The sequence below is a fragment of the Lampetra planeri genome, chromosome 30 (genome assembly GCF_965212315.1).
Source record: "Lampetra planeri chromosome 30, kcLamPlan1.2.h2, whole genome shotgun sequence".
Taxonomy (NCBI): domain Eukaryota; kingdom Metazoa; phylum Chordata; class Hyperoartia; order Petromyzontiformes; family Petromyzontidae; genus Lampetra; species Lampetra planeri.
The window spans coordinates 4217544-4231935 of NC_136136.1; the positions used below are offsets into that span (position 1 = coordinate 4217544).

The following is a 14392-nucleotide window of genomic DNA, read 5'->3' on the forward strand; positions in this document are numbered from 1 at the left end:
ATAAAACTCAACGTTTAACCTACTCACGCTGGCTTGTGCCCGCCCCCACAGTCGGCCATATTTTCGGAATACACCACGCCGCCGTTGACCATTGACCGAGCAACCCAACGTTCCTACCAGCTCCCTCCGCAGGAATGTGTTATAGTGTAGCGAATTTCGGGTACACATGTTAACCGTGTTTCAACGGCGACCGGAAACAAATGCACGCGGCTCCCTCCTGAAGCGGTCGAACGGGATTTCAAATCTCGGCATCAATTTGTCATCTGTTGCAATCCCCAGAAATGCCACACGGAGGAGGAGGAGGGGTAAGAAGGAGACGAAGAGGACTCATGCATCCACTCGAGACGCTCCGGCCAGCGTGCAGGATCTGACCAAACACTCTCTCTTGGAGGGGCTCTCTCTCTAAAGTGCATCAATAATAAAGGAGGGCCACCTTTACGTCAACAGTGGTTTCACCTTCACCATTGTACGGCCACCACCTTGGTTCCAACAAACTGGCCAGACCGGGCTCGTGATAAGCGAACCGACGAGCGATTGGGTTCATTGACACCAGCGATTCGTTCACCACGCAGCTGGTCTACGCCATGCAAATGCAGGGTGAGTCATTACGCGGAAACTGTGAGTAACACTCGGTGCTATTGCACACGTGTCTGTGGATAATTGCGCGATGAGCCAAGGGAAAGAACAACCGAAGAAACGTGAATGTTGTCAGCTGATGTCCGACGGAAAGGGTGAGTGTGTGTGTGTGTACTTTAATTGCGCGTTTATGGCGTAAGCATTACTCTTACCTAACCCGACTGGCGCGGGTGGGCCGGCCCGCTGTGGAGATGGAGCCGTGAAATTATTTTTTTTTTGCCGTTACATCGCAAAGACAGTGAGAGATGGCGACGGCTTGGGGAAGACCTTCATCCAGCAGTGGATTGATCTTGGCTGCAGATGAATCCTTTCGACGGAGGGGTGTTTTTTTTTCGTTATAAATTATGTTAATACATGTTATTGCCATGTTAATATGTGATCATTCAAAGCTGCCGTGATGCTTGTTGTAGGCATACTGATTACAGTCACTGTAACAGTATTGTATATAAAAAATAAAATGATAACGTAGTTGAACTCCCAAACGCGCTGGACTGGAAGTTGGTCAGGTGGTGGCAGTACAGCAAGGATGGGTTAGTGAACTCTTTTTTATGGGAGCCCTCTGAGCAGCATTATCCCCTCGTGTGTGTGTGGGGGGGGGGGCTTTCTCCGGTTTCTCTGGGAATTCGCCAAACATCAAAACGTAGCAGAGCTCTCCTGAAGGGAGTGAAAACCCGTGATATGTCCTCATTCGACATCGCATTCTGAAATCTCTGAACTCTAGCGCAGGGTCCTTCACTCATTTTCAGAGAGAAGGGGACACTTTCGCCGATAAGACATCATCGGTGTGAGAGCCGCCGCACCATTTGACAACATTGGAGGGCTTGACAGCAGCACGATGATGATGGGGGGGGGTCACCAATTTGTGTTGTCAGGGCCACGCAATAAAGGCCACCAGGGGCCGCCAGTTGCCTGCGGGCCTTGTGATGAAGAACGTCGCTCTTAACCGAGACGCTAAACTCCCAACGGTACTCATGAATAAGTACACAGCCATATATAAATATATATTATACATATAAATATATTATCTTTAGCCATCAGCAATTGATCCTTTCGGACTAATGAGAACATATCATTCAAGAAGAATGTGTTTAATTACGCTCACAAAAAAAACTTTAACAAATATGCAGCCACGAAAGCTTCGAATCTAGTTTAAATGTTTTTTTTTATTTTCTTGGTTCTTTCGGTAAAGTCACGTAGAAGGGAAATAATAAAATAATAAAAATAAAACATAATTAAATACAATTCTCACGACGTGTCGGCCACAACGCAAGCAGCCGTGACTTTACCGAAAGAATCAAGAAGATGAATCTCTGCAGTCACAAAAACTTTAAATCGAAATGTTTTTTCTTATTAAATAAAAAATATTTTTAAAACACATCCAACAGCCTGGTCAAGTATGGTCAAAGTTCAATGACCGACGGAGCGTTGGGAGACCTTCATTCGGCAGTGGCTTGACAATGTGACAGTATACATATTTTTTATTTGTTCAAAATCATGCACGTACATACACGCTCTTTAAGCACTCGGATACATGTGCGCATTCTTGTTCAACAAGAGGTGTGAACATCGTTGAGATTTGTCTTGTCTTTTTTTTAAGTACTATTTGCTGTGCCACATGGTTCAGAAACACGGCCATTGGCGATGCGTCGTTAACTTAAAACTTGAACCGGGGACCTGTCTGGATTGGAACTCCGAGCGGCGCTCGGCATTTAAACCTTGACGTAAGGCTCAAGTTGAGTTTGTCAGAAACAGTTGACGACTCGAGAAACCAGGAGGGTGTCATCCGCGACAGTGGTGAGCTGGGGCACCAAAAATTACAAAAGCAACAGAAGAAATAAAAGGCGGCGCAATGAAGTCGTTAGAAGTCAGAAGACAAACACATTTTAACAAAAATCGCATGAGTGTGCCCATGGAGTACGGCCATTGTCCGAAACGTCCCCGTTAAAATAAATATTTAAAATGTCACAGTGTTGTTGACGGATTGAGTTAGTTGTTGTTTGTTGACGGTGCTTGTGCATCACTGCCAACGTAGCAGGATCATCACCAACATGAAAACAATATTTTATTTTACCAAGTGTAAGGATTGAGTTAGTTGTTGTTTGTTGACGGTGCTTGTGCATCACTGCCAACGTAGCAGGATCATCACCAACATGAAAAAATATTTTATTTTACCAAGTGTAAGGCCCACTGAGCTATACATCGGTTTATTTTCAGAAGCGCCCTGGCCACAAATGATAGCTCAACGAAGTGGCTTATCACGCGGAAATGTACAGCAGCCAACCAAATACTCTCTGAATGCACGTTTCTAAATGTGGAGGGAGAAAACTTGACGCGACCACAGGCAGAGAGAAGAGAGACACGCAAACTCCAAATACACAGCAGGCAGGCGTCCAGGGGTCGGGATCGAACCTACGACCTCTTGTATACCAGGCGAGGTAGTTAACATCTCCTAGCCACCGTAATGACGGTGAGAGATAGAGACGCGCAAACTCCACGTATACAGCAAGCAGGCAGGCGGCAGGCGTCAGGGTCGGGATCGAACCTCCGACCTCTTGTATACCTGGCCAGGTCGTTAACATCTTACGGCGCAACACGGAAAGAATATCGCGAGACAAGCGAGGCGTTCATTGCACGCGGCGGTTGTGTTGGTTGGGTTGAGGTTAAATCCACGCGAGATTATGTAACTATACTCGACGCGAACAAAATGCCCAAGCCATGAAATAAAAAAAATTGGGTCTAACCGCCCCGCCTCCCTCCCCCACTCCCCTCCACTTCTACCCTCCCCCCACCACCCTGGGAGCCGCATTTAGAATTTGCCGGTGACGTGGGGTGATGTAGAGAGGGGCGGGTGCTGACGGCACGGCGGCCGGCGAGTATATAAGGCGGTGTCCGTGGGCGAGAAGCGAGCAGTTTGCCACTCCGCTTCGGGTGTTCAGTGGCTCGATAACTTGGTGCATTATCAAAAGAGATAACTCCAAGCTCCCCCCCTCCCCCGCCGTGCTCACTCACTCGCTTGCTAGCCCATCCCACCCGCGGATCCTCACTCCCGACAGAGAAAACGTGCCCTTGTGGAGTTTACTGAGCAACAAGCAAAGCTCACCCGGTGAGTATGCGTGCTGTGCTGTGTGCTTGCTGGTCGACTAGGCTTCGAATGGGTGCCCCGCTGCCGTGTGTAGACTTCGCCACTGGGGAGACAAAGGCGGTCGGGCGTGGTGGTGGCCAACCCACAGCCCCCTCGTGTAGCCGTGCCGGCCTGCGTAGGTGCTCGCTAACATCACTTTGCCCCCAACACTCTTGTTAAAGGCGATGTGGGAGATCTCTGAGCGCTGGTGTTCTTTGTTCAGCGTCACCACTGGGGAGACAAAGGCGGCCGGGCCGTGGTGCTAACATGAGCGCACGTGGTCTCATCACCCTACCCCCACCCCCAGTGCCGTGCTCGCCCTCCTGTTAATAGGAGCTCGCTAACAGCAGTTGCCACCCCCCCCCCCCAAACAGCCTGTTGGTGGCAGGAGTTGTGAGGCTGCAGAGGGCGCGTGGAACACTCTGCGTTTGTCCGGCGCCGTTCTCGTCCGACGATTTATCTAGCTCTCGCTCGGGCACTTATAAAGAACAGGACACGATGTCTTCTGGGTTTACGATTATATCCACGGCGCGAGATTTCCACAGGTGATGCAAGATTTAAGTGGCGAGTACAAATGTGGTCTCTTTGATTGAGAGAATTTTCATACCGTAATTTTCTTTTTTTGAAAGTAACATGTTTCAATGATGTTATTCTAGAACGGTTGGTAGAAAGGGCGATATGCGTTTGACACGAATACATGCGGGGCAGTGATTGTAAGCAAGTACCCTTAAGGAAAATCAAAAGTCAAAACGGCTGTCAGTCAAACGATGGCCAACGGCACGTGACGGGCGCGGAGTTCGCTTTTCGATTCGTCCCATTTCGGCAGTGCCACCCCCAAAATGTTCTTCGCATCGCTCCAAGCCTCGTGCTAAACACTCGCACACATTACCGCCACCATCGGTGAACCGAGAAATTCGCCCCCTTCCGTGGAGTCGTGAGTCGTGACGCTAAACGCCGGCAGAGAGCAGGCAGAGAGCCACGCGATCGTTCCCGCTGTGACTTCGCGTTCGTTGTTCAGCGCAGTCGATGCCCTCTCCCTTTGGCCTGGCTCCAGTCGGGAGTGGGGTGTGGGTAGGCAGTCTCGCACAAAACGGAAGCTTGTAAAAATCTTAACCGAAAAAAAAGACGGATCGTTCCGTCGAAGGACGGTGGACTCTTTCGCGCCGTACGTAGCCAGCCGTGCCAATCGAGGTGGGGTGGTCGTTGTCTGTGGGTTAAACGCGCTCTAGAGCGAGAGACACTGATCGCTGCACGTGTTCCACCTGCAGGGTTATAGTGGCGGGCGGGCGGGGTGGGGGGCACGTGGTCTTGCGATTGTGCAGCTTAACGAGGCCGCAATTGCAACCTCCGTTGTGATTGGTAACTCGTGGGAGCTCTTTTTGTCGAGGCTAAAATAAATGTACGGTGTTGTACGATCAGGTTTTTTTTTATCTTCCGCATTGTTGGTGAACGTGAAAATTGTGATGATGGTGATGATTGTGGTGGCGATTATGGAGACGGATTTAGAGGCAGAGGGGTCCGTTTCAAACAAAACTATTCGGGCGGAAAAGGTGAATCGCCAACCGCGTGTGAATAATATGACGTGAAGAATGTGATTTGTTCCTGGCTGCCAACTGTTAGCCCGGAGGGAAATCATCTCGTACACTTCCATATTTAGAATCTTGCCTCTGTTTTTAGTTTTGCGTTCGAATGTGTACAGGCTCGTGTTTTGAAATGGACGTGTTTTGAAATTATTATTCTCCGTTCGTCCGTATTTGAATCTGCGTAGAAATGATTGCCTGCCGTCTTTGTATGGACTCTGAATATAGTTTGTGGTGATTATTGATGACAATGGGGGGGGGTGATAATATTGATGATGGCATCGCATTGATGAAACTACAGCATCAATATCAAACATCCTCTGTGGGCAGTAATACCACCACTACGGCCACGTCGCTTTTCGCTGTTGTAGCCGCATGGGCCCTCTGATGTGCGTTCGGGTTTGCTCCGCGTGGCGTTCGGCGATAGATCTGACGTTTCGCTCCACGTGGCTGCTGCTGCTGTTGCTGCTGCTGCTGAGAGATCCGTCAGCTCTTGAAAGACAAGCTGGCTGTGCCTGTCATCCCGAGCCGCTGTGTGACCTGGGTCCGTGTTGCATGTTTGCCTGCGTGCTCCAGCTCACACGGTACACCTGTCCCCGGCATCGCCACTGGGAGAATGACCGAGCTGATGATGAGCCAATCCGCCATGGAAGACCTGAGCTTCAAGACCCGCGACGCGCGCCTCCCGTTCCAGGTGAGGCCCCCTCGGTCGGTGAATGTTTGCGAGCGCCTATTAAGGGCGGCAGCGCACGACATGATGGGAGTGGGGTGGGGGGGTGTACGCGTGTCTGTTAATTGTTATGTTAGCGCGTGGCTATGCCGAATGAAATATACTCAAAATACATCGAGTGCATATTTCGATGTAAAGCTTTCGTGACTGCAGGGATTCATCTTCTTGGTACTTTCGGTAAAGTCACGTAGAATGGAAACAAAAAATAAAATAAAACAATAAAATAATTCTCACGACGTTTCGGCCACAACGCGAGCAGCCGTCATCAGGTGAAGGCCAGGTGACGCTGTCTCCCCCGACAGACCTGGTCTTCACCTGATGACGGCTGCTTGCGTTGTGGCCGAAACGTCGTGAGAATTATTTTATTATGTTTTATTTTATTATTTTTATTGTTTCCATTCTACGTGACTTTACCGAAAGAACCAAGAAGAATACATCGAGTGCAGTTTAGAAGTCGCAAGTTTGGGGGGGGGGGGGTGAGTAGCCGTACCCGAGGCAGGAGTTAAACAGAGCTGGTCGGGATGGTAGCAGCGTCATTTAATGAACAGACGAAAAGCGCAAACTTGTAACCAACCCGAGCGCATTTGGATCATCCGAGTTCAATAGCCGGCCCACGGCGAGGATGTGTGGCGAGCGATATCCGAGTCGGTCTTGACTCACCCCTACTCGCTTTACCAAGCCGCACTCCGCAGCGTGGTGAAGTATGGTCAACCATCCACTCCACCCTTTAATCGGCACGGGAAGACGAGCCTTTCCAACCAGCAGTGGATAGAGACGGACGAAGGGCTAGTGAGTTATAATATAATTAATAATTAAACGGCCCCTGGCTCTGAGCCACTTTTCTCTTAACCCGCCCGCCCCCCTATCGCGTGTCACTTCGGAAAAAAAAAAGTTTTGCCTAGCAACTCGGATAGAATTACATCACCCGCGCATTGACTCTTTCCCAAAAACAAAAAAAAACCCTCTCCTGCTTTGCCTCCTCTTTCCAATTTCCCCGGAGATTGCTTGGAATTTTTATTTTAGTTTTCCAATTAATCTATGGCCTCGGTAACGCTGACTGTACACAAAGGGCATTATTATAATGTCCCAAGCAAGCAAGCAAGCCCATAGGCCGTGCCGTTAATGACTCAAATGTTCCAACGCTGCCGCAATCCACAGGGATAGACATCCGTGGAAGCCTAACCCTTTCTCAAGCGGATGGATATTTGATTTGTGTATATTATTATTCTTTGCAACAAAAAAAAACACAAGCCCCGAGCTGGGAAGAGAGACGTTTCTATAAACGACGTGTGAAATATACGGTGCGTAAAAATAGAATGTGCTCCCAAAAGTCGCCCAAGCCTCAAGGCAGCTTCCGCGGATTTTTACGCTGTCAGATTAATGGGATGTGTATATATAGGCTTATACTGTATATGGAAAAAACGGTCTCGTCTCATGAAATGTGAACTCCTGCGTTGACTAATGAACCAACGATAGGAAAAAAAACGTTGATTGACCACACGCACCTCGAATCACCAGTCATCAGCACCACCGCCACCATCGTTATCATCATCATCCCTATCATCATCATATCCACGACCTCCATGATCATCAATCACCTCCACGACAATAATCTCACCATCAATATTATCATCGTCCGTCATCTTCGTATTCAATACATTATCTTCTCCCCTTTAATCGACACCATCGATCAAAAACTCTTATCAATTAGCGCCATTACCATCACAATCCCAGAATTGTTGGTGCCTTACGTGAGCGAGGAGCGGTGGGAGGAGGATGGCTTTTTGCGCGCAATAGGGGTGGGTTAAATGTGTGACTGAAACCCGAGATGTTCTCTGTTGGTAAGTGAGTTTTGTCGACGCAGCAAGTTTGGCACAAAGGTAAACCTAGTCCATGATAGCTCATGACTCGGACTCCAAAAGCCGTCCCCGTACCGAACACGGAGGCAGTTAATGCGTCACCGAGTGGAACTTTTCAACGGCAGCTCAATCGGCCCCCTCTCTCCGAACGCCGGCCCGGATCTTTTCCACGCGTCGAACAGCGCGCCGCGCTATCGGCGTGCCCCCCCCCCACACACGTTACAAACCCGACCGGCCAATGACTGGCTGACGATGCGTAAGACGGATTAGCCAACTGCTAATGGAACTGCTAATGGAATGGCTAACGGTGGTGAGGGGGGGGGTTGGGTGAGAGGGTGGTGAGGTAGGGGGGGGGCTTTGTCCAATGGAAATAAAACGTTTGACGGAGGGCAGAAGTTTGGCCATACTTCACCATGCCGGTCATTGTGGTTTGGTGAAGGAAGGAGGGAGGAGTGGGAATTGTGGGGCGGGGAGGGACGCGACCGGTTCCGACTTTTGACTCGCCACTGATGTTAGCCGTGGCCGGAAGTTGAACTCGGGTCGCTGGATTCAGAGTGCGGCCCAGCTGAACCCCCCCCCCCGCCGTTCCACCTCTCCACCCAGCGGGAATGACACCGATCCAGAATTCTCTCGATGCGGCAATATTTGCCGGAAAACATCGTGCCGCAAATCCCCATGGCGGCGACGAACTTCGACTGCCGGCTAGTGGCGGCGAGACCGGCGTCCTTCGCCCATCCAAATCTTTCTCGGCCACCGAGGGACGCCCTTACTCGACGACCTCCCCCGCATCTCTGTGCCACAGTCGGCGCGAGTTTCACGTCGCAGCCACGGCTATCGTCGGTGGCGAATTGTATCCGAGCCGGCCTTTTTGCGCCGCACCCCCTTCGCCGTCCCCGCACCGACCGCCGTGAAGTGTACCAAAACACACGCCGCACCCGCCTGCACCATAATCCACACGGCGTGGACGACGCGAGGGTTCGCCTGCCCATCCTGTCGCTTTCTCGACGACCCCTCGTCCGAATGTCCGAGCGAGGGCGGGCAGCCACAGACGGTCGGGCTTTCCGATTACGCAATCTGCGTCCCCTCTGTAATCCCCGCGCGGCGTCCCTTGTTCGACCTCTTCGTGGCGTCACGGACGGCGGCGGCGATGCCAGCTCGCGCGGGCGATAAATCTCCACCGAGCTATGCCGATTATGTAAGCGGGGGGCGACTGCCATCGCTCGGGAAGAGGGGGAGAGAGTGAGGGAGCGGTGGGAAGGAAGGACATCAGGGGTCGGTTACATGAAACAACCGAATTAAATGCCGACGACAGGCAGTAGCGTGCTCGTGACATTTCGATCGTCCCTCCTTTGGGGACGTCGGTGTTTTACGCAGCATCACATGCCACGGTTTTCAGCACTCATCGCACGAGAGTCCGGTGCCCCGCTGGGTTTGCAGTTTTGCTCGGCTCCACGCGGGGTCGGTGGGTCGGTTGGTGGGTGGGTGGAGACCAAAGACGGAGGTGTTTATTCGTTGTCTAGCTGGAGAAGCACCCCGGGCACGAGGAGTGGAACGTCGGACATGGCGCCAAACCGCGCGCAGTACAGCCCGAAAGCTCTGCGGAGAGATTTGCGCGTCGGTCGGTGGCTCTGCAGAGTCTCTGTGTCTCCTGATGCCTCACTTTAGATGATGGCAAAAGTCAATGGTACGGTGGACGGATGTCACTCGCCATTGATGTTGCACCATGACCAGGGATTTAACTCTGGTTGCTGAGTTCCATAGTTCACCACCCCGCCACCTCCCATCCTCACGACCCCACACAGCAAAAGGAATTTTTCCGCGGAGGGGACTGCAATTTTTTTTTATCATGAAGATAGAATAATAAATTGCTTAATAATCAACTGCCAGCATTGCACCTTGCACGAGTCGGACGTCATATTCATTCCAATTGCTGGACCCACATCCAGTAGCTCAGAGGGGGTAGAAAAGCGATTTAAATTTGGGGGTGGGGCTGGGTGGGGCTCGTTGGGACTCGGTTTGTGCGTACCGGGCAACTGTTGCCACTCTCTTAGTTTTGTTCTGCGACGTGCACACCGACGGTGGAGTGGCGGAGCGTCACGTGACACTGGCGGCACCACGGCAGGACCGCCACCTATTGGACCCTCGTGTTCGGCGAGGGTAGAGCCGGCCACTAAAGAATCCGCCCCCACCCCCTCTCTCTCCTCCTCCCCGCACCGTGTCCCGGCATCGTCGCGGCAGATCTTCCCGGACCCGTACGACACGTACGACGGCTACTGCCTAAGCACCAAGGGCCGCCTGCCCTCCATCGTGGTGGAGCCCATCGACGGCGGCGAGGTGGAGAGCGGCGAGCTGCGCTGGCCGCCCGAGGGCATGCTGCTGTCCGAGGAGGAGTATGAGGAGGAGGAAGAGGAGGAAGAGGAGGACGCCTTCCCCTCGGCCAGGGACGACCTCGCCAGGGACAGGGAGGAGGACGCGGCCGCCGTGGCGGCCAGGGCGCACTGGGATCGCGTGGAAGGTGAGCGGCGGGCGGCTGTGCCGTGTCCGTGCCGTGTCCGTGCCGTGTCCGTGCCGTGTCCGTGCCGTGTCCGTGCCGTGTCCGTGCCGTGTCCGTGCCGTGTCCGTGCCGTGTCCGTGCCGTGCGTCGCGAGCGAGCGATTTCGCGCAGCGGGGATGAGCTCTTGGGATCGCGACCCGGTTCGGCAAAGTCTCGGATGAGTCAGGAGACTTTTTTTGTCTTTGGAATCGGGTTCTGAATTAAAGTTTGGAAAACAAATGTATCGACCCATCCTGCCCCTTCGCCTGCCCTCAGGTCAATGTATAAATACACAAGCTAATGTAATATATACAATTACCAAACAACTGTATCGACAAAATAACTGTATCGACTCAAAACAAAAGCTTCATTGTTATTTTTTTTTATCAGCAGCAGTTGCAGTAATTCTCTGTCCCCTATTGGACAATCGACCCCCTATTGCATAAGCGTGCGATGCTGCAATGTATAGAGAGAAGAACGCTAACAACGCATATTGAATGTCGAAAGCGTCTCAATTCCAATGACTCTCCAGACGCCGTCCCGATGTTTTGCTGACTGTCGCGGTGCCTGTCCCCTACTTTGCCCACCAACCCACTCCAGGGGTCATCGCGTCGGTGGACAAGGAGCGGGAGTCGCCCCCCAACAGCAGCGGGCCGTCCACGCCGGTGGAGAAGTAACGCCGCTCGCGCCGGACGACGGCGGCGCGGCAGGATGTGCCGGCGGCGGCGGCGGCGGCTGCGGCAGTCGGCGGCAGTCGACTTGGATCCGGAGTTTTCGTTTTCGACCGTCCGTCCGTTCGCCTCCTGTCGCTGGCACGGGGTGGAAGAGGGCGGGGGGGGGGAGGGGGGCAGGGGAGGCGGGGGCGCTGCTGCCCACCTCTGCTCTGTGCCACGTCTCACCAGCGTTTTGTTTTTCCCCGAGCGAGTCGCCCGCTCACTCGGGCCGTGGATTGGCAGCCGTGCGCGAACGGGAGAGAGATGGCCCGGTGGACTTGACTCGAGAGAGCGGCGCGTTGTTGCATCGCCGCGTTGCGCTGTTGTTGCGCGCGCGAGCCGCGGCCTCTCGTTGTCGTCGTGAGCGGAACTTTGTTCTGTGAGAGAAACGAAGAAGAGGGCGGCGCTTCCAAGCATCGTCGTAGCGATGGCGGCGGCGCGACGGGTGCTTCGCGCTCGTCCGCCACGCGACCGCGTGGCCGCGCGTTCTCTCCGGGTGTTGTTTTTTCTCTTCGTCGCGTACGCGGATAAACGATCCTTTTATTCTTAGGAGACCAAAATGAGCGAGGCTTTGGTGGCGGTCAGGCTCGGCGGTGTAGAAGCCTGTTTGCGTTTTCGAGGGTGTGGTATTCTAGAACAAGCTAAAAACAAGCAATTTAGAATTAGGCGATTTTTAGATTTAGTTAAAAAAACAGCTATAATTTACAGTTGTCCTCTCGAAGTTTTGCAGAAAAATTACATTTTGTCTAAAGAGTAAACTTGTTCAAGGTATGTACAACAACCCCCCCCCCTCCCGCACTCCACGCCGGTGATAAGTTTACTGACGTAGCGTGCAAGTCTTCTCGTTCGGTGGGACAACAACCCTAACCCTAGCACCCGTAGAGCAGTAACAACTCCTGTAGGTCGTCGACAGAAGACGTGCACAGTATTTATTGAATCTTCCCCAGGGGAGGGGAGGGGGGGGTGTCTAACCCCCTTTCTCATTGTCGTGTGTTGGATCATTGTGCACATCGACCACTGTCTTCGGGAGATCGTTTGCGGTAGCGTGGACCCGATTTCTAACCGCCGAGGGTTTGAGTTTGTTGTTTTTGGAAGTGGTTGTACAAAAAGTAGAAACAAAATAACCCTAACGTTGTGTATGCACATTACACGCTAATCTTGTGTCTTTTTTTATTTTATTAAAGAAGCACAACCAGCCTTAAATAAAAAAAAAGCAATATTGTATAGTTCTGTAAAGGCTGATGTTTGAACTGTAATGAACTAAGTTAACACGGAGTGGCAAGGGATGTTACGGTGCAGTGCGATGGTGAATTGGACTGCTCTGTCCGTTCTCTTTTTCCTTCCTGTTGGGGGATGTTTATTTTCTCTTTATACTGTAAACGAAGTTGTGTCTTTTACCGATGCAATATTTTTCGATATGCGTCTCTCCCCGTGTTTGTTGTTGTTTGTTTGTTGTTGTTGTTGTGGTGTTCCCCTGGGGGGGGGGGTGGGGTGGAGAAGTGTAAGTTTGTTGTTGTTGTTGTTGTTTTGGAATAAATTAATAACCCGTCGACGCGCTCGTCTCTGCCATTCGTGTCGTGCGGCGCGATTGGTGGGTGGTTGTCTCCACGCGTTTCGTCCCTCTTGCAAATTAATTGTACGCACACTGAGATTCCCAGTCGACTGAAGGAAAAAAATTTATACAATAAAAAAAACTATATAAAAAAAAATTCATCGAATTAAAGTTCGTTTGGAAGAAAAAAACATCTACAGGATTGGTGATAAAATAATTACACGTCCTTCCCAAAAAACAAAACACTAAGTCTTCTTGGTTCTTTCGGTAAAGTCACGTAGAAGGGAAGTAATAAAATTATAAAAATAAAACACAATAAAATAATTCTCACGAAGTTTCGGCCACAACGCAAGCAGCCGTCCTCAGGTGAAAACCAGGTCCGTCGAGGCGACAGAGTCTGAATGAATCATTCATTCAGACTCTGTACACAGAATATGCCAATTCTTTACTAACCCAAAAAAAACTTACGGATGTTAATGGTCGCGAAAGCCTACGTGTTTAAATTGTATTCATATATTTTTATATTTAAAAAGGCGTTCTTCCCGCATCATATTGTAAGCCGTGGTGATGACAGTTACATCGGGGGGGAGGAGGGGTGGGGGCTATCTTTGATCTTGCTAATGTGTCACTCGGGTCGCCTTGCCAAACTCACCTTTTATTTTTTCAACTGCCCTCTAGGCCTACGTGCTTTCACCCAATTCTAATCGCTGCACATAGCGTGTCTCTCAAGCCGTGGTGACCTTTGCTTCATCGTTGATATGAAAACGACTTTTAAAGTTTGCATTTTGTTTATTTTTCCCCGCAAATGACCAATAGTTCCTTGCAAGAGGGGTGGGTGGGGGTGGTGGAAAAAGAGCCGGGGGGAATTACCGAAGTTGCGCCCAGTGATTTAAACTGAACGTTAAAAAAATTAACCCGTAAAAACAAAGTTTTTCACTATAAATCCTTTATATGCGTGGCGGCTAGAGTCCTCTCGTCCTCTGGCTTGAGATGGCTGCCACCTATGGGTCAGATGATTGCCTGCCACCATTAAGCAATTGGTAATTAAATATCATTTATTTTTTCCTAAAAAGTGTAAAATTTTGGAAACATTTTTTCACGAAAATAAATTGTCACGCACAACGAGTCTGTGTGCAAAATGTCAGCTCGATTGGATCACGGGAAGTGGGTTAAAAAACGACCGAAATATTTGCACGGTCGTAAGCGCGCAAGCAAGCAAGCAAGTGAACTTAATATAAAGGATTTAAAAACAAGCCCACGCTGGTGACATCCTCTTTCGTGAAACTGCGACCGGTTGTGAGCCGGTGTCGTAGCCAAGACTCTGCCTCGCGTTTTATGTTTACCGTCACGTGACCAGCTTTCCTCTCCCAATCTCATTTGTATTCACGCCATCCCAGCGACGTCTCAAATTCAGATTCATTGCATGCCTTCTTACCGAAAAATCTGATCGCCACCGAGAGACCGACGCACATTCTAATTGTTATACCTCTAGAGACGAACGTTATAGTAGCGAGATATATTTCCACGCGCCATGACCTTCCTCACACATGTCGGTGATTATGGTCTGATGTCACTCCAGAGCTGTGCATTACAGATACACTCAGTCGCATGCAATTGTTCAAATTTGCCTCTGCGCTTCATTTGCGAGCTCGTACCTAATAATTGTAA

The 14392-nt window shown here is 50.8% G+C and overlaps 1 protein-coding gene across 2 annotated transcripts; it reads left to right on the forward strand.

The window, feature by feature from the left end:
- The first annotated feature begins 377 nt into the window (after nucleotides 1-377).
- On the forward strand, nucleotides 378-11283 carry LOC144728813 (protein LBH-like). Of its 2 annotated transcripts, none has more exons than XM_078608485.1 (4): nucleotides 378-597; nucleotides 5914-6031; nucleotides 10165-10441; nucleotides 11060-11283. In XM_078608485.1, exons 2-4 carry the CDS (start codon nucleotides 5954-5956, stop codon nucleotides 11134-11136), a joined length of 432 nt encoding a protein of 143 aa, XP_078464611.1. In that variant the 5' UTR covers nucleotides 378-597; nucleotides 5914-5953; the 3' UTR covers nucleotides 11137-11283. The 2 variants fall into 2 exon arrangements, with proteins under 2 accessions (XP_078464611.1, XP_078464610.1); XM_078608484.1 differs by lacking the exon at nucleotides 378-597 and adding an exon at nucleotides 3533-3739.
- Nucleotides 11284-14392: the final 3109 nt, after the last annotated feature.

Bases quoted from the DNA above. Each gene is read 5' to 3' on its own strand.
- LOC144728813 (XM_078608485.1), top strand. From the start codon at position 5,954: ATGACCGAGCTGATGATGAGCCAATCCGCCATGGAAGACCTGAGCTTC. The intron at 6,032-10,164 runs GTGAGGCCCCCT...TCGTCGCGGCAG, and splicing joins ACGCGCGCCTCCCGTTCCAG to ATCTTCCCGGACCCGTACGA. The intron at 10,442-11,059 runs GTGAGCGGCGGG...AACCCACTCCAG, and splicing joins GCACTGGGATCGCGTGGAAG to GGGTCATCGCGTCGGTGGAC.